At 39.4% G+C, this 26,381-nt stretch overlaps 1 protein-coding gene across 8 annotated transcripts in view; it reads right to left on the minus strand.

The window, feature by feature from the left end:
• The window catches only part of PLCB1 (phospholipase C beta 1), a 382,337-nt gene that overhangs the window by 150,186 nt on the left and 205,770 nt on the right, over positions 1–26,381 (minus strand). For all 8 annotated transcript variants that reach the window (XM_040551664.1, XM_040551663.1, XM_040551666.1 and 5 more), the window contains 2 exons: positions 11,662–11,802; positions 4,926–5,005 (listed from right to left, as the gene is read on the minus strand). In XM_040551664.1, coding sequence (XP_040407598.1) covers positions 4,926–5,005; positions 11,662–11,802 — 221 coding nt within the window. The remainder of the gene's footprint in view (positions 1–4,925; positions 5,006–11,661; positions 11,803–26,381) is intronic.

Here is a 26,381-nt window from a genome sequence, read left to right on the forward strand (position 1 = left end):
TATTGCTTTTACCATGTGATAAGTTCCACCCAAGTTTTTTGCCCAAAATGAAAATCCATTGGGATACCATTAATAAGTACCTTTTCCATCAACAGTAATGCACCTGTACTGTCAAATAACATCTGACTTGAAACAGGACATTGCAAACACCATTAACACACAATTTTACCATCCTTCCAAACTCCTCGACCAAACTGCCAGCCACTCTATCCTTTTGCTGAAGGAGTCTTCTTCCTTTCAGCTAGGTCCAGTGCAAGCATAAACAAGATTTCAGCTTTATCACCTTCAAATTCACACACTGTTAGGAAACCCTCACTGGGATGAATGGCAGTTTCGCTTTTGTGTTTTATCTTGCTATTATTCCCAGCTATTTTCCTGCCTTTCAGCAGCATCAGCGAAAGTATGTTCTTTGCTGGTAGCTGAATATAGGCATGTGGGTGCACCATATAAACAAGATACTCAGGTTGAAGTTATGGATAAGCATGTGTAAAGGACACACTGTCTCCCTCTAGCTTGCTAATATCTATTTACCTGTTTGCCTGTCCCCACTGTCCTTTCAGTGAGGCACACAGGCTATACAACTTGACTGGAAGGGTGGCCGTACTTCTCTTCTAGAGGCTGAAATTGTGTCTGTATGTTGCACACAAATATCCCTGCCTCCCTAAGACATCCCCATTTCACAGCTGTTAGGGTTTCTCTGTTTGACCCTAAACGCTGACACTCCTCAGCTGAAAGGAAGTCAAATTGCTGGCAACTGAAATGTCTCTGCACCAGCAAGAGTATATTTAGCAGCCCTGGGCAAGCCCACGACATTTCTAATCTGAAACAATATAAAAATTACATGCTGAAACCGTCTACAGGCAGGCAATTATACAGCTTTTGAACTGAGTATTTAAAGCATCTCAGTATCTCAGGACCTGTGACTTCTCTCGCATGCTCATTAAGGCAGCAGGATGAGGATGTATCTTTCTTTGTTTAAATCTTTCCACTAGCTGATTCAACTCCTATTGAAAGAGGAGTCATGCAGTAGCTATGAGCAGCTAATGGGAAGCAGTTGGGCCTACAGTGATCATCTGATGCTTCTCCTGGTATGTGAGGACTACTGGTAACCAGCACAATGCTCACCAGCAGCAGCCAGCTGTAGTGGGTTTATGTGACAAAGTTTTGGTAACAGGGGGCCTTTGGTAAGTCTGGCTTCTGTGAGAAGAATCCAGAAGCTGCCCCATGTTAGATAAGGGGCCTGCCGCTGGCCTGAGCCAAGCCTATAAGTGATGTTGTAAGACACCAGGACCAGTGAAGAAGGAGGGGGAGGAGGTGCTCCAGGCACTGGAGCAGAAGTCCCCTGCGACCTGTGGAGATGCCCCTGGTGGAGCAGGCTGTCCCCCTGCAGCCCACGGGTCCCACATGGAGCAGATCTCCACGCTGCAGCCCGTGGAGAAGCCCCCGGTGGAGCAGGTGGATGTGGCCTGGAGGAGGCTATGGCCCATGGAGAGCCCCCGCGGGAGCAGGCCCTGGGCTGGAGCTGCAGCCCGTGGAGAGGAGCCCACACAGGAGCAGGGGGTCTGGGGGGAGCTGCTGCCCGTTGGGGACCCGTGCTGGAGCAGTTTGCTCGTGGGGGATGGACCCCGTGGTACGGAGCCATGTGGGAGCAGTTCTTGAAGAGCTGCTGCCTCTGGAAAGCCCACGCAGGATCAGTTCGGGAAGGATGGCATCCCGTCACGATAACTGTTGAGGAATCACCCTGTCCTTATCTCAACCCTTGAGCCCTTTGCATCATATTTTCTCCCCCTTTACCTTTGAGGAGGGGGAGTGAGAGAGAGCATTTGTGGTGGAGCTCAGCTGCCCAGCTTGGTAAAACCACCACACCAGCAAAACACACATTTTGAGTGCTTTGTCTCTTCTACTAGAATATAATTAAAACTATAAATGAGTTTTGCAGTAACACAATCTGGAGAAAAATGTGGCTACACTGAAGTATTTCAGAGCATTTATTTATTTATTTTTCCACTTTACCCACTGGCCTACCAAAGGTAAAAGAAACAGCATGGTTCTAATAAACTTTCCTTTTCTTCCCAACTGAAAATTCCACTAGCAACCACTTCAAAAACAAAATGCATATTAACATCCCTAACAAGTGTAGGAACATTTCCACAAACCCTTGTGTCCTCATACGCATCTTCTGGAAACTGAAATATTCTGTGCCACTGTATCACCAAACAAAAATACTACCCACACCAGTCTCACAGCAATGAGCTAGATTTAAAAATAAATTAAAAAAAAAAAAAGTCACAATGATTAGTTAAAAGAGTTTCTTTCTTCTGCTCTTGAAACTTTTGAGCACATTCTGGTCAAATTTAATGTTTTCCTCTGTAATCAAGAAAGCTAGAAGTAAAATAAAATGAAGAAATAAGAGTTTGCTTTAACTGAAGTTTAGAATCCTAAAGACGTGTCAGAAGAACAGTCAAACTCCACCACTACTAGCCACCTTCTTCCCCCCAAATTCTTTGGCATACATGCAACATTATTTCTTTCCCTGCAGCTATAATCCATCAATTTGGGAAAATTGAATGTTATTCCTGTTAAGAGGCCTGCTAAGAGATACTCCCATTGGTAGCAGCTAAACAGACTCATTTCAGTAGTGCACTGCTGACTCCAGTGGTGACAAACTTTGGATGCAATACTGGACCAAAGTTTCCACAACAAAGCCATCCTGTACTTCCTATTACACTGCTCAATACTTCAGTACTAATGTACTGAAAGAAGTTTAGTTGTAACCTAACACAAAATTATACTGCAGGATTACAACAGAGGAATGTGCACTTTACAACCAAAATGGTGGTTTTTATTAACCACATCCTTCCAAATTAACCTGTTTTTCTCATATGACTAAAGCACAGGGAAGCTGCTCAATCTGTTTATTATTGCACTTCCAACACTGCAAGGGACTGAATGCCACAAAGAAAAATGCCTAATTCTGCTCTAATGCAGTTTGTTTTTCTGTTTCAACAAAAGGGTACTGATAGGATTGCAACCAATCCTTTGCTCAGTACAGTAATTATAACAGGGAAATAGTTTTAATCTTCAAAGTCAAATATTTCTTAAGTGACTCTGATTTGGCATATGTGCTAAGGACCCTGGAAAACCAACAGTTCCCAAGTGATTTATTAATTAGTGGAAAAAAAGACACGAGAATAACATGCTTGCCTGCTACTGAATTGACGCAAGTGTCCAGTGACTTAATTTAATTAATATTGCTTGAATAATTGCAGAGAAATGTCTCCAAATAAGACTGGCTCAACTACACTGTGTGACAACACACTCCTCCTTTGAATGTCACAGGAAAGCACACATTAGGCACAGCCTCAAATGTCCCTGTTACACACCTGTCAAAGTCCACTGGTCACCCAGGAGTTTGAGTGGTAAGGAAATACAAATATCAAATCAGCCCTGTAACTCATCTACGGTCTGTGGAGCTGAAGGAAATAATTTCTGCTCTCTCTCACACAGAGCTGTATTGATAAAGTGAAATCTAACTTAGCCGCAGCAGCTTGGGAGCAAATTTGGGAGTCCAATGCAAGCCTTGCCTCACCAACTGTTAACGTGCACTGTCCTGATGGAGAGAGGGGAAGAGGGCATCCCAGTCCCTCCAAGGTCTGTGGACACCTATAAAAACCTGAAGAATGAACCAGTTTCCCTAACTTAGTCAAATTCATTTCTCCACTGACCCATACAGGAACTTGGAAGACCTTCCAGAAGGTACCTGCAACTGCTCAGGCCAGCATAGCATGTCAACTGTGGAACTACAGGAAATGTTACATGTTTCCATCCATTTGGGATTTGGCTTGCCTAATGTGTTACTGCTGTCCCATCAGAGCATTATCAGATACAAAACTATAGTTTCTGCAACGCTAATTCTCTCCAAGAAAAAAAAAAAAAAAGTCAAGAATTTCAGTTGACTTCATCCCCATCACAGAAAGAACTATGAGAAGGAAACATACACACGCTCCTCCCAAAACAGGCACTTACAAATATGTACCCAGAATTAAAGTCAAGAACCTTCTGACTAAAATGGGTGCATCTGCTTAAATTAGGCGTGCACAATCTTAGAAAGCCCAAAATGCAGGTGGGTTAACTTGCTTCTTGGATGGAGACGACTTTTAGGAACCTAAGCCCCTACTTGGTATTTAGCTGGACTGAGCCTCTGTCTGGGAGCAGGAATTAGAGGTTGTTTGGGAGAAACAAAAAGCTGAACTTAACCAGTCAACTTGTAGGCTCGGGATGGTATGCCTTCTTTTTTAGAACCCCAAAAGTCCAGCAAATACCCCAGTTAACTGCCATCGTTATCTGGTAGGCTTTGTCATGCTGCTTTCAACCTTATAATTTAAGCAAAGCTATCTCAGCATGTGTATTTATCATCAATTTGAGACTTGCTAACCTCAGATTTAGTTCTCTTTCATTTCTGAAGTGTGTTTTTACACCCCAGATGTGCTCATGAACAGATTCTGTGCTTTGCTGAAACCAAATCAGAAGTTGCACACCATGCAAACCAATCTAAAAGCATGCTGAAATCAGAGAGATTAGAAAGAAAAATAAACCAGAAGCAAAATAGTCTTTGATTTTAAATGGAGAGCTTCAGACTACAGCTGAAGTTACTCCTTTTCTATACAGAGGGAAGATGGCATTGAGTACTGTGGGTTTTTTTTGCTATGACTTAGTAGTCAGCAAGAAGAACCCTAACAAGATGTTTTTAAAATGATGTTTAGATAACAGGCTTTTTAAAGCAATGAGAAAGGACAGGCTATGTTTACAATAGTGACAACTCATCAAAGCAGAGACAATAGATGACAAAGTGACTAACAAGAAAAAAGGAAAATGACGCAGATAAAAGAGCAACACCCACAGCATTAAATACTGTGGCCACTTACGCTTTTTCCAGAAACGCGTCCCTTGACATGTTCTGTGCCAACAAATTTGTTGCCAAACTGAACACTTCATCTGACCATTCCTACAGAGACAAAATTTGATTAAATGAGGCTTAATTTAGATGTTTACTTACACAATGCAAATATTTTTGAAAACGACAGTTAGCAATAAGTGCCTAATTAGTCTGAACTTGATTTTTGCAATTATAGCATCCCTCCCTGTCTATTGGACCTGACTTTCTCATTCTGCAAAAAATGAAGACTGTTACAAATATTTTTAAAAGATACTTTATTCAACTGTATTGGAATAAAAAAAAAATCACATGGATAAATGCCTGACATAAAGCATATTCAAGCTTCAGGGATGTGCAACATAAATGCCACAGAAAAATACATTTTCTTGCATGTTGGACACTATTCTGGTTGACACACTGAGGATTAAAAAAAGAGCCTCTATGCCACCATCCCTGTAAAGCAAAGCTGTAATGAGTTTAGATCCGTGTGAAGCTAGACAAACCTGACAGTGTGGGATATAGACCATACCATAATACGTCTCTCACTGCAATGTCTCTCCTCATGAGTTTGTTATGAGAACATCTGCATCTCTCCCTCTACAGATCGTGAAACAATTCAGACAACGAATATCACACCTTATCTTTTATAGTAGATGCTGAATTAAGAACCGTAAGCACAAACTTAATCTGAGATGTTATCAGCCAACACGAGAAACATACTTAAGAACAAACCAGGAGAAATGTATAGGAATATATTTAAGTTGTTCCGATACAGTGGGAAGAAGGTACAACTCCAGTCAGAAAAACTCCTCCTCCCCCTATAATACACACCAGTACCTCACGCTGAGATCTTATTCCTCACTAAGATATTTTCATCTCTGGCTGTAGGGAAGAACTGTCCTCACTGCTCACAGGATGCCTCCCCTCGCCTGCAAGCACTGCTCTTCCCACAGCACTCTTATTTTTCCTCTCTCTTTTCCCCCATTTCTTTCTCATTCCTAAGCACGTTCCTGAAGTCCTTCCATGAGACCCCAGTCCTTTCCTGGGTTCCCAGCAAGGCTGATCCATGGCTGACCTTAAGTTCAGACTCTCTCAGCTCGTGCTGTCGCTCTCTTCCCTTGCAGGTCTCTCCTGCAGCCTTTCCTTGACAACCTCAGCACATTTTTCCTTGCTAACTTAGTGCTTATTTACACTCTGTAATTGCAATCCCTTTTAATCACAAATGTGGTTTTGGACAGGCTTTGTTTTGCTCTTTAAAGAACAGAAACAAAAATAAACAATGCCTTTACAAACAATGCAATTTTTTTTACTTGAAGTTTTCTGACTTTTCTTTGAAATTAAAATTGAGTTTCCTTTCATATCAGTCCAGATCCAAAACATCCATGACCACACACCCTCATAGACGCATTTGCTCTCCTCAGCTCTTTTATTTTGAGAAAAAATATGAAAAAGGGAATTTCATTCTGACAAAAATGGATGATGATGAAAAGCATCATTAGCTTCCACTGAAACAAATATTGCTGCCTCACACTGGAGCTTACCAGCTTGTTTTACCTAAAAAGCCCCAAGTTTCTGCGTGATGAGGTGATCAATTCGAGACAGGTTAAGAAGTTAGCATTTTTTATATTTTTCTTTAGGGTGTTAAGATTTGTTCCCTGAAGTTATCAGACCTTGTGTCTGAAAGCAATCTCACACAGTCGCTCCCAGGGAGGAAGAGATAAGACTACCTATAATCCTACATCCACACGGACCTTTGATATCCTGAAACTACAAGATTCATAAGTGCACACAATTTACAAACTCGCACCTACAACAACACATCTTCTGACGGAGATTCCTGGCAGAGAAACCTGCCTCCCTCACAAGCAGATGTGTTGTTTGGGAGTTAAACAATTGCTGCTGAGATATTCTTCCCCTGCACCTCTCGTGACTGCTTCCATTTTTATTTTTACTTGCTTTTCCCTTCTCAGGCCTATTTTTTTTTTTTTTTTTTAAGAAAAAACACAACAAAACACAGGGGTGTGAGAAAGAACAAGAAAAGAGACGGCTTCTTTAGCAGCATGACTGCTCTTCTGTGACTCTTGGAACAGAAATCATATTAAGTGCAGAATCCTTTTTTCTTCTTGGCAACTTATTTTTCCAGGCTCAAAATAGGCTCATCTTGTAAACACTGCTTTGTTTGGGCACTAATAATAGCAGTTAAAATTTCTCCCTGTGACACTAACGGCTGCAAAGATTAATGGCAACATAAAATATTATTCAGAAATCAAACATAGGTTGGCTTTTTACAGATCTTTATAGACTTTGTTTTGATCTCACTGATTCTGCTGGGCTTAAAACTGAGCATTTTATAGAAAATAGATCGATGGCACTTCAGGAGTATCCCACCCCCCAGCTTTTCCTTCCCTTTGTCCAAGCACTTGTTCACAGGAATTTAATGGGAACTCACAGTTATTATGTGCCTGTCACAAGCGTTATTTATATCAACAGTCTTGCCATGTTCCTTTGCTAGCTCTTCCTGGCTCTTCAAGCAATCGCAGTGCCCTTGCCAAATATTCTAAGGGCTACTGACAGGCTGAGCCACTTCTAATGACACAGGTGCCAAGTCACCAAGTAAAAAGCAGTATTTGCTCGTTGCCTCTCGCATTTGTAGGGTCTTCGTTCCAGCCATCACAAAGCTGCAGCCGAAAAGCCAAGATCAGAAAACATGCCAAGGATCATGTCATCTTCCCAGTCGCTGGTCTGAACCCTCAGCAGGAGCGGAAACAACAGCCCTGAGCACAGATCCAAAGAAATAAAGGAGATTCTTTTGACTGACTTTGATGGGCTTGCACCAAGCTGTGAGCCAAGATGCGTCTCGCCGCTTTAGCTACCAAATGGTTCCATTTCCTTGGTTTTGCTGCATGGTATAGAGCGAAGCCTGCCCTCCAACTCCATGCATAATGCACTGTGCAGCTTCCTGTACCAGCAGCAGTGATTCCAGAAGGCAGCACTTGGTGAGAATGCTCCGCAGGGTAGAAAGCTGTTATGTGTAAAAAGAAAACAGCCTACTGTGGAAAGGTTATAACAGCCTCTGAATCACTGCAGTAGCAGCAGACTCCTATACAGATGCAACACAAAAGGAAAATATAAATCGGTGTGTTCTGAAATAGGACTGTACTGGTGCCAACAAACTGTTTGCAGACTGATCCCTTTCGGGAGCGGAAGAAGCCAGCCTTCCGACACATTCAATTCCAAGCAAGTCACATCCATCACGATAAGAGCTTCATGAACCTGCTCTCCTTTTGGCTACATCCTGTTACAGTAATTCATATTTATATCGTTCCTGAGAACTTCACTAACAAATCATTTAGCCACTCTACGCTTTGGTAGGCAATGTGTAAGCAGCAGTTCATTTTGAGATCTGTTGCTCAGTGAACTCATTTCTCTCCTCCATTACATGCATCAGGGTACATACCTTAAGGCATTTATCTCAATGGGAGCGATCAGACTTGTTCATAAGAAAAGACAGCACACGTTTGTGGAAACACTTCCTTCTAATCAGAACTGACTATGTGAGAAGACAATGTTCCTTACATGCTTGTCTTTGGTGGGAAGTTAACAAAGCAAGTTACTGGAATCCTACACTTCCAGCATCAGTATGAATTTAATTAAAAAAATCAAATGGACATGAATTTATCTTGTTTATTTTAACATTTTACTGATTAAGCTCTTAAATATGCATAAGGAGCTAAAAAAATGAACGAGTATGCTGAAAAGCATACTACAAACTACCTGTGACCCATCTTTGACTATATCATTCTACTTACAGAGGAATTCATACTTCTTAGCAACAGATCTGATCAAATGCTCATCAAGTCAAAGAGAAATAAAATTCCTTGGGCTCTGGATATGGATCTCTATGGCCAGGATGTACTAGTGTGATGTGCACAGAGTTGGTATGAGAGACAGAAAAGAGAGGGACAGGAAAGAGATGGGAACAAACAGGAAGTGCACTTTTGAAGTTACTGGATTTGGCAAAAGAATGAAATACCACAGAGGAGACACATAGGTTCACAGGTCAGACTTCTTCACGTTGGGGATGGAGACAGGGAAAAAGAACATCTGCTCAGCAAAGGTTTGAGAAGAGAATTCTTTCTTTATCCTGGCTTGTTCGTAGATGCTCACGAACCCTGTCCCAAGACAAGCACAGGCACACCAGGCTGAAAATAAGCAAGCAGTGTAGCAGTGCTACTTCTCTTCATCATTAGATGTATCTAGTAATGAGCCTTTTAGACCGTTACCTCATGAATTTCAAGCTGCTTTCTTTGAGCAAACCAGCTGGTCAGTGCCCTTCAGCTCATCAGTAATGTACTTTAAATATTAGTTACTTTCTCCTGGAGGAATGCAAATAAAACAACTACGTTGTAATTTTTAGCTCTTTATTTAGTTCACTGAAAGCAAGTTCAATAGCCCACGGCTCATATCCTCATAATTTTCCCACAGCTTGGACAGTGGATGTGATGAACACAGTTTGACTAGTAAGCCTTCTGCAAAGGAAGAAAATCTCATTACTGAATTATTTTAACTGCCTTACTAAAACCTCTACAGTTTACTTTGCCTCTCTCCTTCAAGAGAGGACTGATGTCCCACAGCTTGAAAAGTAAGGCATCAAAAATGAAGGGTTAATCAGAAAAATGTTCAGGAACTGAAAAGGGAAGGGCGGGGGAGTTTTTCATTGGCACTTGCTTTCCCTCATGTCAGTGAGAAGGAGGGTCAAAATTTGCATGTGTGACGTTGAAAAATTCTTATGTTTACACGCCTTCTCAGAGCTCCCTGAAGAGATTATAAATAAGCACATCAGGCAAAAATAATGACCTCTGAATCACTACATGGGTCCTGGAGACAATGAGGACCAAATTCTATAGTCTGGCTCACAGAAAGTCCAAAAATATGTTAAACATGGAAGAATTTTTAGATGCCTTCAACAGTGATCAAACTCTGTTCCAATAGGAAAAAAAAAATCAGGATATTTAGTGAAATTTCAAAGTAAGCAAATCTAATGTGCAATGCTTTGAAAATCCCACCCCCAGGCAACAATGCCTGACTGATAAAGTATGAATTTATTTGCCACATTTACAAATAACAAGGAAAACTCAGATTCTTTGTAACAAAGATCTGAGTAACTCAGGATTTAGAACAGCAAAGCTTCTCTAAAGCATGATTTTATCTACAGTATTTTAAGGTTCCATTATCAAACAGAAAATGGCCCTAAGATACCAATTTCTGAACTGTTTCAGCAAATAGATTATGGTTCAGTGATTGCTGGCTAGACAGGAAAGCAAAAAAGGAGACAGGTTTCTGATTTAGGTGATTTTCCCTCTTCCTTGGTAAGGGCTAACAATTTTCGCTGTTAAAGCTTTAGCATACCTTTTCATTTTCAGCCATATGCTTAGTTTTTTTCCTTAAGAGTTGTTTCAATTGCCTTCACTTTTGCAGTGCTAGCTTTCTTAAGCACATCCATAGAATACAGCTCTGTGATCTCAAGTGTGGGGACAGCACTTCCCACAGCAGTCCACAGATCACCACAAACTCAGTTTGCTTCTGTGTTTTCATATCAAACAAACAGAGTGAATTGTGTTTCCACCAGATTACCAATTGGCTAATGAAAATTAGCAGAAGCAGAAACCTGGCAAACAAAAAATAAACCCGCTGAGGTTAAGGCTTCCATCCTAAGTCCTTTTTCACCTGGTCTGCCATTTTCTGGTGCCTGTGTGACAACAGAATAACACTTTACCGTTGTCAAATAGCCACAGTCTGTGAAGAAATTATCTTGTTAGGGCAATCTAATGGACTCAAGGACGCAAGCTGTATGGAACTGTGTTCTGTGCAAGGCTACCAGAGTCCATCTACATGAATGGAAGTGGAAAGAGGAGCTGCCTTTGAAATGCCAATTTGGGACAGATAAATCAAAGAGCTTGCACTTCATTAAACACAACTGGGTTGTATAGAAGGTGAAGGAAGGAAAAGAATAAACTTATGAACTAGTATCAACTGCAACATGCTTGTTGCACAGAACTGTGTTTACTGTGGCTTGTTGGACAGAAATGAAGGTACTGCCTACCTGCATGGAAAAAATACTTTACTAAGGTAATGGCATTTACATCATAATTCTTTTCAGGGGTTATCAGCAAGGCAAAATGCAAGCTTAAAACTAACTGTTGAAGACCAACAGAAAGTGGCATGTGTATGTCATATTAGGTGTCTGTTTGCTCACGTACATGAGTATGTAAGTTGGGCCTGTAGATTCCACTGCTCTGACACAGGTCGGCCAGAAAAAGTCAACAGTTTCCACTTGGATATTGTTCATAATTTGCACATACACTTAGAACAAGCATAAAAGGGTGGTGATAACTACTGAAAGGTATCAATATGTGTTCAGAGAGTCACAATATATTTCTTATAGTGGAATAAAAATTTGTGAATATGATTATTTTCACAGAGCTTATTTGGGTTTTACAAAGCAATGTTCTGAAGATGAACATGCACATCTGTGACATAAAATTTACTGAATATATTTCCAGAAAATAATGACTGCACGTTTCTACTTTCATACTGAACAGCACAGCTCTACAGCAGAATTGAGATTCATTTCATAGTAATCTCCACTTTTATCTCATGCATCCATATCTCAAAGGAATACTTCAAAACATTAATTTTATGCAACACAGGTGAACGTGTATTACCTTTGCTATATCCTCTTGAAATGCCACCAAGTTCAAGTACGATATATTGACCAGGTCTGGACCATAGACGACGGTTATCATTCGATTTTCCAGTCGACCTCCTAGGTTCCCAGTATCCAATAGTTCACGCAGTTTTGGATCCTGCAAGAAACCATATTGCAAAATCGTTAAAAGTCTTCTGCAAATACTTCAGTTTTGAAAACTTGTGCTATTTTCAGCACTTTAAACATGGTCATAACAGAATCTGATCTGGTTAATTCTTCATTAAAATTGTTAAAGTTATTAATTCATAATAATAAAAAGAATCACTTCTGTAAACCATTCAAAGCCTCCAAGGCCCGCCTTAGGACAGTTCAGATGAAAAGCTGTCCGGTTAACATCAGCACCTTTCTCTTTTTAATCTCTTTTGTCTCTTAAGCACACAAACTGTTTTGCTTGTTGAATTTACACCTTCTGTCCAAAGGTTACCGGCCTCAGCAGAAAGATTCTCTATAATTTCATTTGATTTTAGATAAAGCTCAATAGAGGAGAACTTCGTTTTTCACAAAATAAGAAGACTGCCTGGAATTAGTTTCCTTAACTATTAAGAAATGAACAGTGTAAATTTTGCGGACGCCCTCCTCCTTCTTCAGGTCCAAAATGCCATGCGTTATTTAAATCGCGAGATCTCTTCCAATTATTTTTAGTTTTCAGTCTTTTTCAGGGGCATATCCAATATAAAAATGACTACGTAACATTCCTGTGAGGGACAGATAAATTCACTGAGTTTTATTAGCTAATAAAAACCTGAACTTCAACTTCATTGGTAACTTAAGCATGTGAGAACTAATTTCAGGTTATTTAGTAGTTTACAAATTTCTAACAGATTAAACTGCAGCATTTCCAGGCAATGCACTCAGTGTTTTTCAAGCTAAGAAAACTGCTTGGTGCTTGGCCTCAAGATACAGTTTATAAAGGCAAAGGCAGATGAAAAGCAGCCCTGCACGACTGAAGTCAATCCTTTAATAGGGCCAGTATAATTTGAAAGCTCAGGTTTCCTATATGGCAAGATTTTTCAGTCTGGTATAAATATTAAAAAATAGCCAGCAAATTGGATCATCATGGGATTACACTCAATTTTTTCACTAATCCAAAAACAGATTCTGTGTAGAGATCAAATGATTTCAAAACTGTAACAAATATATACTACAGGTTGCACTTCATTCTCATGGACCTTTTCCCCTCTGCAGTCTGCATTTACGTTTGCTATTTATGATACTTCTTAATATTTAATAACTTCTGAATAACAATTGGAATCTCAACTAATACAAATTAAATTTTGTGGAACCGGATGATAAGATTAAGATGATAAGAAGGACCATTTCTCATGATTCTCACAGGAAATTGTATATCCACAAGGCCTCGGTCTAAACAAGGCAATGGAGTTATGCATATGTTCACCGAGTATTTCACAAGGTTTGGGAGAAGAATGGTATATTAACTGGAAAGAAGCTTCAAGGCTGTCCATCATAAAATGCTGAGCTTCTTTAAATAGAAGGTACGATGGCAAGTGTTGCAGGAAAAGAGATAGAATAATCCTATTTGAGGGTTCTGTAAAGAAGGAATATGATTGTCCTCTGAGAAAAAGATTTCATGGGTAAACAAGTTAATGACAGGCTTTCACATAAGAGAAAAGCAGAAGAGGGATATAAAAGTAGTAGTTGTGTTCCAGTGATGGGGATTTGAAGACAGATAAAAAAATTGTGTTAATTTGCGTCTAGGAATAAAAATGGAGAAATGCCCTGAAGATACTAAGTTAGTGATGGTGTATTACTAGCTGGGTTACTTTCTGAATGTTATAGCTGAATGTTATAAAGCACTCTTTAATTTCTCTGGAAGATGAGAGCTCATCTCCTTTTTAATCTGTTTTTTCAACCCCAAATCAGACTGATAAATGCTTCTACTAAAGTGGCTGGCTGGGAAGAACATCATTCTTCCTAATCTGAAACAGAATTGTCTACCTGTTTTTATTCTCTTTCACATATTTGTCATTCCTTTCTTCCTTTCCCTGGCTGAATCTATTGCTCAGTTTCACTGCTGGTGATGAACTGCAATCGCAACAACAAAAGAAGAAAGAAGATAACCTTTTCCCTACATATTTATAGTCAACTATAAGATGCATCTATGATGGATCATCCTCTAGTTAATCTAAGATACGCATTAGTCATGCATCACAGAATAAAAAAGAAATATATTTGAAATGGGATGATTTATTTTTCAAAGCAAAATCATCAAAAAGAAGGTATTTGGGACTGGCTCAGTAAGGGTTTTAGAAGTGCACAGTAAGTGGTCAATCAGGCAATACAAGTATGAAGCTGGTCTTCCAAATCACAGGATTTTTCTCCAGGTTTTAAAGGCAAGAAATCTGACAGAACATTCTTCTTGGGTTGGATTGTTTGGATGAATATTCTTCTATTCCATTTAAGACTTCTCTGTGAAGTTTGAAGCACACAATCCCTTATAGCAATTCATTATCTGGCTACCATGCAGCACCTATTAATAAAGGGTGTGCATCCTGAAGCACCTCAGCATAACATGCAATTTGCTCCACAGACTTCTATCCAATAGATATTATCTATATGTATGGGTTCACTGAAAGGGAATAACCTTCATACTAACAGACCAAATTTAGCTTCTTTTATATAAATTAGATTATTTTGGTTTTGATAATTCCATTTTAAAGAACGAGACAAAGCCTGCTGCTGTTTGCAGCTGCATTTAATATACTGGCTCATGAGCAGGCCGACTGGTTTTCAGAGTAAGTTTTTGCTAAGCTGGGGCCTCATTATGAACATTTTGAGCTCTCTCAGAGACATTCAGAAGAGCAATGCCTATTAAATATTGATTATAGTTACTCTTTAAACACCTGAGCTACTGAAGCCCTATCATCCATGGGATGCTCGATAGCAGCTGACTACTGACAATGCCCACATAAGTCATACAACTTCTCTTTGCCAGAAAACATCAAATCATTGTGCTGCAAAGCATCATCTTCATCATCTTTCGGCTCTTTAACTCAAAAGCTCTCGATGCCAGCTTGCTTCTTCCCTGCAGCTGAAGTCCATCAGGAACTCCAGCTCAAGGACCATGGCTGCCTGAAGACTGGCCCTGAAGCCAGGCCAGGAAAGTCGGTGCTCGAGTGGTGACACCGCAGTGGTTAAAGGGCTGACGTTCCCAGAGGGAGATGTCAGCTGTTAGCAAGCGAGTACAGAGGAAGTGACAAGGATGGCACTGGCAGCACAAAGAGCTTTAAAATCCATTAAAAATCACGTTACCCACCCCAAACTGAGGCAAGAGGTGGGCAGAGGACTACCTGCTCCGTTGGCTTAAAACAAAACAAAAACAAACAAACAAAAAAAGCAACCCATAAACAAAAAAACAATTCTCCCTACCTCATTCTGCTGTCTTCACAAACCTATCCAAAGAAAAACTACCTTAAAACAATCCAAAAGAAAAATAGGAAGAAAAAGAAAATTTAGCCAGAAATATGAAAGAAAGGCTTATGGAATTTCTACCAGATTTATGAGCGAAGACTGTTAGAAACCAGAATCCTGTATACAGACAGATAAAAATAGATTTCAGTCAGACTTCCAAAACTTTCTCCTGTTTTATTTTCTTTCAGTGGAAATCATAAAAATAATGTAAACTTAAGGAGTTTAATGACAATGACACATTAATGACAACCTCTGCAAAGACTGCTTTCAGCTGTGGCTGGTGTTATTAAAACGTAGCTCAACGCTTAAATTCCAATTACTGCGTGCTCTGCACATATAGCAAATGCTGCACATCTTTTAATAGGATCACCATCTCTTTCAACTTGTTTCAGGAAAAGTTGCAATGCACCATCTGTCTGAGAAAATATGTGCTTTTTTTTTTTTTTTAAGAGTATATCACCATACATACATGTAAAATGCTGTTGTGCAGTTTTTACAGATCTTAGCCCTTATAACCTATGTATGAAACATTTCACAAGATTTCTTTTGAGGCAGAGAATCACAGCAGGAGCCAGGGCTGCTGGGGCATGGCAGCCCCATGCAGGGGCTTTGTGGGCACCAGCTTGGGAGCTCTGCTTCTGCAGCTCCCCTCTCAATGCGCCCCATATTCAAGGCTCACATAGCAAGGATTCACAGTCACTTCTCTTAGAAAGCAGCTGTGACCCAGCTTCCCTCTGACAACCCACGCACACTATCCAGCTATCTCCCACCCTCTCCAAACCAAAAGGATTTTGGATTCTATTTGTCTGCTGTCACGGAACAGAAAACAGGTGTCTGCATTTAGCGACTCCCAAGCACTGATCTGATCCCTCCAAGGGGCAGCGGGTCAGCCAAAGCCTCACCTTGGACACAGTGCAACACCTTGTGTTCCTCACGCTTCTCGGAGCAGCAGCAGCGTTTGTGGGAGCAGCTGGCCGATCTCAGAAGGACATTAAGCAGTGAAAGAACCTGTCAGGTGCTAAAGACCTTCCTCGGGGCTTAATAGTTACGGACGATGCAATGGCCAAACTGGATGGCTATCAGAAGACTCAGCCAGAACTTCTGGGTCGCTGAACAATTGTGCAATTCAAGTACTGCAGGAATTTTATATTTTTCTGGTATTTGTTTGCATTGTAAATTAGTGTCTTCAATCTAAATGAGTGATTATTAAAAAATACCACATGGTATTTCTACCATGGCCTGAGTTGAACATCAGTAACAGTACTATTTGCTGTCCCATTTTCCACTTACAAGAACTGTCTTGGTACTATTTTTTTTGTATGGTAGCCTCAGATCAAGACTCCTTTGTCGATACTGCATATAGACTAAATTACACATACAGAGCACATACAGTATGTACCACATCATCTATGCAACATACAGTCCTGTGCATGCAAAATGTCATACATTCCCTGCCCACAGACAGCTATCGACCAAAATAATTTTCATCTGCATCTCATGCATTAAAACATCATCTTTAACATGTCAATTAAATACTTGAGTCCTACTGAAGCTAGGAGAGGGATCCCAAAGCCTTCAAAAAAATAGATGCCTAGAAACACCACCCACCAAACCCTATATACAGATTCAGTGTAAATCAGCTATTTGCATGACTTCTGTCAATCTGACTTGTGATTTCTAAACAGTTTCTGGTTCTGGCACTAAAAATATAGCATCATCCTTACTTTGAAGCACTGTATGTAATGAAACAAAAGTTTCTGTCGGTAAAGCAGGGTTGTAATATTTGTAAACTATACTACGTGTTCTGTATTACTACATTTCTTAGACTCTAAAGCTTTTCACAATCCCAAATTGTTTTATTTGTACCCTGATAACTACAAGAGTGGAAAGGTTTGAAACAAGATTTGCAATGACTTTCATGTTAGTTCCAATAAGATTTCCAAGCATTCAAAATTGCATTTTATTTTTCTAGCTCTTTATGTATCCCAGGGGAGGGGGAGATGGGGGAAAAAGAAGCTTAATTAGATAGCTACATATGCAAAGAGTTTTCCAAGAAATATTCAAATTTGTGCTTAAATTAAACAAAGAATCTTGTTAAAATGGGACCTTACATTGTGACTCTGTCCAAGGCAAAACTCCCACACATTTCCTTCAAATAGAACCAAGTCTTATCTTCAGGAATGCCTTATCACAGAGTGTTTATCAACAAAAATGTATATACATATATATATAGCATATACAGTTTGTATATTTGACCCAGATTCCCAAATACCAGATCTTAACACTTTAAGCACCAGGTGAGCAGCTGTAGTACAGGCACAGTAAGTAAGAAATAGCAAGTGTCTCTGCAAAGCAGACCACTTACCATGTGGCTAACTAAGGACTTCAGCAGCCTTGCCAGCACACAAAACACCTCCCCAGGCAGTTACTTCCCCCCCCTCTCTCAGCGAGGACTGAGATACCCACCTGGCAGCCTTTTTCTCTCCCTCCTGAGGATACAAGACAAAGGTGTGAGTGGTTTAAGGAAACTTCTACCTTTTGGAGGCCCCATAAACCAAATCTCTCCATACTAAGGAACCAGACCTCTGTGTTGCCTCTTAGGAAGCTCTGAACTGCCATGGCGCAAAGGTATGACCCTCAGGAACAAAATATTCTTGCCAACTGAATTAAATTCACTGTTACCAACCCCAATACAGAGATTTCAAAGCTGGTTCAGATACCCTTCCTGTCACACATCCCCTAGCAACAGTACGGGACTGAAAACTTTCAAGCAAGAGGATTGACAGACTCATCTTTCAAAGAAACGTATGTTTCTTCTCTCTCCTTCCTTTGTTAAGACCAAAGTCAAAACTATCGATAGCTTATCTTTCAGCAATGCCTTTCACTGACTAGACAGAATGTCCATACGTGGGAATCACACCTACAAAACTCGATGAAAGGATTTTGTCTGTCTTCTTTAACGACAATCATGTGAAATGAATATACTCCAATTACTACATCAAAGATACTCAAAACAGTGTTCTCTAAACTCTATTATCTTTTATCACACAGAATTCACAAGAAGTTCAATATTTAAATATATTCATTCATGAGATCAAGTCATTTTTACCACATTCATTATCATTAAACTAGAAATATGTTTAGTCCAGTACAAATAAGCAAGTGTACTGTTGTTTTTTTGTTAAAAAAGTCTTCATTAATTCTTCAAATGTGTACCAGATCAATAAATTACCACAATATCTGCAATCACTTCTTATCTGAAATTATTTTGCATTTCTAGGGCTCCAGAATGTATTCCAAATATCGCATGGTACCTCCATAGCCAGCTATGCGCAGAAATAAAGCCAATGTTTTGTTTAAACATCAAAGCCCTTGCTTCAGATTATCGTTCTTGTGCAAATTTTGTCAGTGTGTACAACGGATGTTTCTTAAAAAAATTAAACAATCTAAACTGGTCTTAAGTTGGCCATCTGTCTAGTTAACAGGTGGAATACTCCTAGAGTATTACCCAGCTCTCCTGGTGCTCTCGTGTTTTCATGACAGAACATTACACAAACGCTTGGCCTGCAGACGTGTTTGGTTCTCCTTTCCAATGCCCATTTTTCTTGGAGTTTTAGTTTCACAGTATGCCAGTTTTAAATTGGGCACAAGACTTCGCATTCTAACAAAAATCAAATGTGAATACAAACTAGCTTAGTACAACTGGACTGTGTGTGGTATTTTTCAATCCTTTGTGATGTGGTTGTGATTAACATGAAATTACTTTATATCTCAGTGTACATCTTAGTTTAAATGACAACTTAAAAAAAGTAAAATACCTAGAAGAAAGGTACTACCATGCACATCTTTCTTTAGATGTTTTTCTAACTCACTAACATTTTTATCCATTTCTATTAGCTGCAGACGGTTCATTATTTTAAAAATGACCTCAAAGCACTTTCTTTTCAGTATTTTTCCCTTCTCCCAGTACTTTGAGGTTTTCTTCAATATAGTTTTAAAGGAAGAGATGAAGAGAGCTGAGAAAAGAATCTTCTCTCATCTTCATGTTCCTTCTGTTAATTCATTTTCTTGGGTCCATATTAGACTATTGGAATTATAAAAAGTTTTAAAATCAAATGATTTCTACAGCAGCTCACATAGCACGCAAGAGCAAAAATAGTTGGAACAACAGCTTAATTTAAATTTATCTATAAATCTCATAAGGCATTGTTATTCCAATTCTGTATCACTGTGAAGAGTTATTTTAATAGGGTTACTGCAGAGGTAAAGCTACAATCATCTATATATTTATACAGTATTTGCAAAAATCTAAATTACTTGCAACCAGCTGAATGAGAGGAACTGCATGAATGTCCACTATGCATTTTTGAGTGCTCCATAAGGGCTGGAGCTTGCATTTTAATGTATTTTTTAGCTGGTGGAAGTATGTATATCCAGATGGTCTATAACGCTGAATGCACCAACTACCCAACCTGTATAAAAGTAACAGATGAAATACAGAAAGCTATAATTGAAAACATCTGACTAAGGAGCTGCTTGTTATTGCAACATTTCTGTTACATGCATCAAATATAAAACAACGAGATATCCTGCTCGGCCATGCTAGCATTATTTTGTTCCATCTTACCTGCTTGTGAGACATATTTTGTTACTGTCAGTGAGAGAACTCTAGGTTATAATAGCTGCTATATATTTTTTCTTTAATTACCAAGTCATACGGGATGTATACCAGTAAAGGTTTCAATTTACCTGATTTTAATTGCTGTGAACATCCACTATTCCCATTATCCTTAAATATTTTATAGAATCATAGAATGGCTTGGGTTGGAAGGGACCTTAAGGATCACCTAGTTCCAAACCCCCTGCCATTTAATTCTAGGAAACTCATTAGTAGTATAGCAAACAAATCCAATGATGCAGCAACAGATTCTGCCCTGGTGAAACCATAGGGAATGGCACTAAGACTTGCAGGAATAAAAGCATAAACTGCTCCTGCTAGAGCTCCAATCATTTTTTTTTTTTTTTTTTTCCATCCTGGACAGTACCAGATGCTCAGCTTCTGCAAATCAGACAGTGAGCTTACAACACGGGACTCATACTGGCACACCTATTTCACTACTGACTGCCGCAGACAAGTTCTCTTGCCCTGCCATTTGTCACAAAAACTTCACTTATTTTATTACGTACCAGTAACAATAATTCAGAAGCAAAGATGCATTCACAGACCCTTGTAATTTGAAAACCAGTGCAAAATTAGTCAGCATGGATAATCCTATTTCCTGAAGATCTCAGTAGGGCTGCTCCTGCTCATGGCCACCATCCAGCTCAGCAGGCATCTGAGCCAGGGTACCACAAAGGCCAGGGAACACTCATTACCTCAATGACACCTGGACTCTGAAATCCTAACTACTACCATAGTATCAACTGAAAAGCAATTCATACAGCAGAGGCCTATGCTTCAGATGGCAAAGTATCTGTAGTAATCTATAATCAAAACAGAAACTATTTAAGATATTTTTTTTAAAGTTGGTCTGCTTCATTTTACTCCAGAGAGGGCGATTTTTGTAAATAGATTTTAACTTATTGTATAAATCAGTAACAGAAAAAGAATAGAAACAAATTTCTGTTTTAGAAGACAACATAGCTACTGAAAAAACAGTGCAGTCTACAAGGAGTATGAGTAAGAACTACAAACATGGTTTTTGGCTGCGTATATCAAGGAGAGACAGAGAAAACAATGAATAAATACAGAATCTGGATTTGGGTGGTTGCATGTTAAATTAATTTTACTACCTGTGAAAGTACAGGAAATATGTTCAATCATTGCTGGGAAAAGAACATCCCAAGCCTAATGTCTTTGGTGAGCTGCTGCAGAAAAAAATTCTGCAGGGATGTCATGGACATTATTTTAAGCAGTATGTTTTGTTCTCTATGGCATTGAGAAGTAATCAACAAAAGGGATATGAAACAGTATGGATGGATCGATTTAAGATCAGACTAAGATGTATATAAGACATCAATTTGGAGAACGGTCCTGATGGAAATCCTGAGTACTACATGCTTGTGAGCAGCCAAACAGTATGAGAATATCAGGATGATGAAAATATTCAGGAGAATAAGGATGATGGAAAATGGCCCCAAAAGAAAATGGACTGTATCTCATGAAGTCTACAAGAATAAAAATCCAGCTGCAGACACTTTGGTGCAGTGAACAACTTTGTGCATCTGAATTATTTGCATATGTTATAGAACTGAACCAAAATTTGCTCATAAACACGTCTCTGCCTATACAGACATGGAGCATTAAGTAAGACGACTATTTAAAGCAGCATCAGAAATAATGCCCAACTTCAAGTTTCTCCATTTCTATTAGTTTTTCTTATGGTTCAGAGAAAAACCAGTAGGGGCAATGTTTGTTAATCTGAAAAAAGCACATAATACTCAGTGAACAGATTGTCAGTTAAAAATACAGTTGCATCTTTGATATTCACTAATTATTCTTTCCTAGAGCAGAAATAATTAAACATCACTTCATAAAAGTTCACGGAGCCAAAGGATATTTACCACCTTAAAAACTACCATGAAAACTTTGAAAATCCATGTCTGAGCACAAATACCAGATGGTGTACTGAAATTAAGAGATAACTGAAATTCTGCTTTAACTTACATCCCTAACAACTCTCCTCACCTCAAAGATGGTACCCTGAATTTACAGTAGTTGGGAAAGAGTAAAAAATTGGCACAGACAGTTTAACAGCTATTAATTATTTTTAAACGTGCCTTGTTCATATCATGCCAGTTTGCAAAGAATTAAATTCCTTACATTTAGAAGGGGGATCAGCACTTTTCTTCCTAATATCACTTGCTAAGTGCCAGAGAGACTTCTAGTTATCCAAGAATTTAGTGAACTACATCCAACAATTTAAGGCTGTTTCGATTAGATAAAAGGCTTTCTAACCTAAAGGATAAAACAGCCTTCAAAGCAGTGGAAAATAAAACATATCCCTGTGTTTATAAACTACTCAAGCAGTTAGTTAATTCTACAAATCACCTTTTAGCTGTGGAAAGTGGAGCAAATGGACGTGACAACCAGGCCGCAGTCCAAAAGAGTGCACAGAGGATGAAAAATGCTGTGGAAAGTCCAGGACAGGTTTTGTGGTCCACGCTTTGTCAAATTTCCTGAGGATCCTCAGCGGAGTATTTGACTAAGCAAAACTATGCACTCTAGGGTTTGACAAAAATATTTCTGAAAGGTCATAAAGTCTAATGCTTTTTGAAAAGGGAATTAAAAATACTTCATGCACACAAGATTACGGCACTTAGGGTACACTTTATCCAGTTGGATCCTTTCCAACACATCCTTGGGAAAAAAAATAGTTACAATGTACAAAATTGGGAGAGGAATATTCTGAAAAAAAAAAAAAGAGAGAATACCCTCTATGCCACTTCCCTAAAACATTATTTGACACTATGGGTTTTAAAATCCAGTTCGTATAAAGATGCATCTAACCTGTGGGCACCAACTTCACGAAAGAATGTAACAGCTTTGCTAAAATATTTCAGTGGTGGTAGATTTTGCCATTTTCAGGTATTTTAAAAGTGGCCTGGCCTGTATGCAGGAGGTTGATTTTGTTCTTTTTTTCATTTAGACTTATCAGATAAATCAAACTGTGCAAAGTATTTGCCCACAGAAAGTATTAGTGAGAGGCAGACACTTTTTGACATGACAAACCAGTGAGCTGTAATGTTAGACCACTGTGAAAGCTAATTTGTAGACAGTTTAACATGGCATTTAAATACACTAAATCATTTAAGATGTGGCCTTTGCTCTGGAAGACCTGCATTTCTGAAACACTGTTTTGTCTTTCCAGCTAAGGTAGGAAACAGTTGTATTTGCAGTGCAAAGCCAATTTCAACAATGATCAACTGCCAGCAAGGAGCAGGAGACAGGAAGATCGGCCGAGAAAGTAGCAACTGTAGGAAGATTTATGATGCCAGGGTTTAGTCTAAAGCTGAAAGGATTTAAAGAGTTTGGATCAGTGAATGAGATGCAATTAAATTCCTGATGCTGCTAAAATTGGTTATGCAGAAATGCACACCACTTCCTCTGTGCAACAGGCTGCAGGATCAAGCAAAGACAGCATCACCCTAACCTCCAACACTATCCATAATTCAGCTCTACCACACTGCTCTTGTGCTTTACAGCATAAAGCATTAACGCTTTGCATTTCTCATGTTCCTTCCTTCTTCTATTCTCCTTTATCGGGAAATAAGGAAACAAACACAAAGCATGGACATCTCTTGTGGTAACAGAGGTCATAAAACATTGAATTTCAGTGTTTCAATTTCCTTCTTCTCCTCCTACCTCTGTTAAGTCAAAGTGTACCGAATTTCATTTTCCTTATATTCCCATCAACAGCTCTTGCCTCACTTAAGAGTGTTAGCACAACATCTCTTTTTATTTTTTTTTCCTTAAATCATTTTTAGAAAGAGAAATAAATGTGTGCTTCATACTTACAGAGCTAAATAGACTCTGAAGGGATGAAGCATATAAGCTCATTGCTCTAATAGGAACAGAGTTAAGGCTTTCCCTTTTTTTGCATGATTACGTAGCTGAGGATGCTGCTTTGAAAAGCCAGAAGAGCCCATTCTCACATTACCTTGTGTTAGGTGTACATCTTGCAATACAAAATGGCACAGCATCCGTGTACCTGTAACTGCTGGAATTGCAAAGCACAAAGATGCAGCTGGCGAATGCATGGCAGCGCTTCCCACCGACAACACCTGAGGCCCCCTCCTTGCACAGTTTGTGGGGGATGCCAGCGGCAGAGGAATTACTGGATTATTTTTCTTTCTAACTTTCAAGGTATAATGTCCCCTAAGATGACACAGAGGTGACATCCGCATGCCTCTGCCAGGAAGCAGAAGTTCGGTGTCTTAGGTCTCCTAAACATTCAAGTATCCTTTGAAGATTTACAAAGGTGACAATCTCAGTTCCGCAGAGGCATACATGACTCCTGAGTGCAGCCTGTAGAGAAAACCTTGGAGAAAATTCCCAGCTGGTGGGAAATTATGGCTTCAGTTGGCACTGCTTGCCCCAGGTCAGAGCCTCATGTCACTTCCACACTGACTGCGCTGCTTGGGTCCAGCCTTATTATTGTACATAACTAGACCCGATGGCTGAGGCAGTGCGCTGTGTTTCCATCCCCTGCAGTGTGTGTGCAACATGCAATGTTACCCCTTGTTTTACAGCATATAAGAAAATGCTTGGTATTTTCTTACTTTCTTATAACTCCAAAAGGTCTGTGGAACCTTTCTATAATTTTCTATTACATTTAACTTTTCAACAGAGACTTTTAATAGAAAACTGAATCCCGGTAGTGCTTTGAAAAACTTTTCCAAGACTCTGAAATATTATTTTCCTAGCAGAGCCTTGGTTACAAGGTTACCTGACATGACAATGACTCTGAACCACTAAACCCAGCAAAATGGGTGACTTCTACCACACAAACAAAACAACCCCCTACAGATAAAACCTGTAATAGAGATATCAACAGTGCCTGGTGTCAGCCTGAATACTTGTATTAATGACTGCCCAAAACAGCAGTAACACAAGGCCATGTGGAACCCTACCTGAGACTGTGAAGTGTGAACAATGTGGAGTCAGAGGCATCTGGGGACCCTTCTTCCCCCCCTTTTTTGCATATTTTCCATTCCATTTAGATACTTCAATAAGTTAGTTTTGGTCGTGAGTTTTTTGGTTGGTTGGTTGGTTTTGTTTTTTGTATGTTTGTTTTTAAACTTGCTCCTTTGTTTTTTGAAAAAAGGACATCAATTCATCCCTCGTGGCAATCTGGAATCCTTTGAGAATATTGTGTTTTCTTGCCAATTTATATTGACACCACGATCTGTTTTGAATCAACACGCTATAATGATGCTCATGGCACCTGCCCCTTTCTACAGGACTGGTTGAGAGGAGCTATTCATTGTGCAAGTACAAGCAAGAGCAGACAGGGAATAAATCTCAGGAAGTTTTTTAACATCCTTTTTTTTTTTTTCATCAAGAAGCGATTTTGCTTTTAACCCTGTCTCATAACTAGTTTCCTGGAGGAAGGGAACAACAATAGGTTTTGAAAGAGGGCTAAATGCAACATGGGGAAACATACTATCTGGGCAGGAAAAAAAGCATAGCCTTACACCTTCCCTTGGAAAAATACTGTGCCCAATATAACAAATGGTGAATGGAGGTATTATAGAGCAAAGTTCTGGGCAGAATTCCCAGAAGAAATTTATTTTTGGCTTATCATATTTCTAATCTATTTTTTAAACCAGGCTACTGAATAGGTAGAAATCTCCGGAGTGGTAGGAAGCTCACCGGATAGACAGAAACTTGTAGATCATACTTGATGTAATCTACCCCAATATCTGACCTATTGAGTGCTGGAGAAAATATAAATTGTAGAAAGTTAGGACAATTGACACACACAAACTTACTCCTGTCCCCAAACCAGTTGGCTATAGCCTATCGTTTTGCTGGAATCTTTTGCTGGATGTACTACTGATGACCCTCCTCACAGCAACTGCAGTATAAGCTTTCCCTGACCCTCCTCACAGCAACTGCAGTATAAGCTTTCCCGAAAATCAGCAAAGCCACTCCACTGCCTTACTGCATGGCCTTACAGAATGAAGAGTGATAGACAGAACTAATCAGACTGAAATTAATAGTGTATTGGAATAAAGAAGAACTGTTTGATTTTTTTTTTTTTAAACACAAGCATTTCCTAAAAATAAATGCACTCGCAAGAGCCAAGTCTAAAGCAATCCAAGGTGAATTGCTCGAGAAGAATATTGAGTCACTTTTTGCCTCAGTGCCCAACTCTTTTCTGGCTATTTTGCAAGCCATTTGACTTTTTGTTTGCTTGTTCCATCTATAAATCAGGTCTAATTATACCCACCTCTTTTGTCAAGCATCCTGGAATCAATAAAGCTGGAAAGTGCCACCTAAACTCTTAATTTGTTTGCATGTTCCAACGAAAAGCTCCACTCTTCTTGATAGATCTAACGTGCACAGTATCTAATAATGTCTTCTTCCTTCATATTACCTCTCAAAAAACATTTTTTTTTTTTTTTTTTAGGTTTTGTTCCTTAGTTTTAGTCAGCATGTATGCAGGTTGGGATATCATACCAATTTATAACATTTTTCTTACAAGTCAAGGAAAATCACAGCCCAGTTCTTAGCTGTTGGCC

Source organism: Cygnus olor, chromosome 3 (genome assembly GCF_009769625.2).
Source record: "Cygnus olor isolate bCygOlo1 chromosome 3, bCygOlo1.pri.v2, whole genome shotgun sequence".
NCBI lineage: Eukaryota > Metazoa > Chordata > Aves > Anseriformes > Anatidae > Cygnus > Cygnus olor.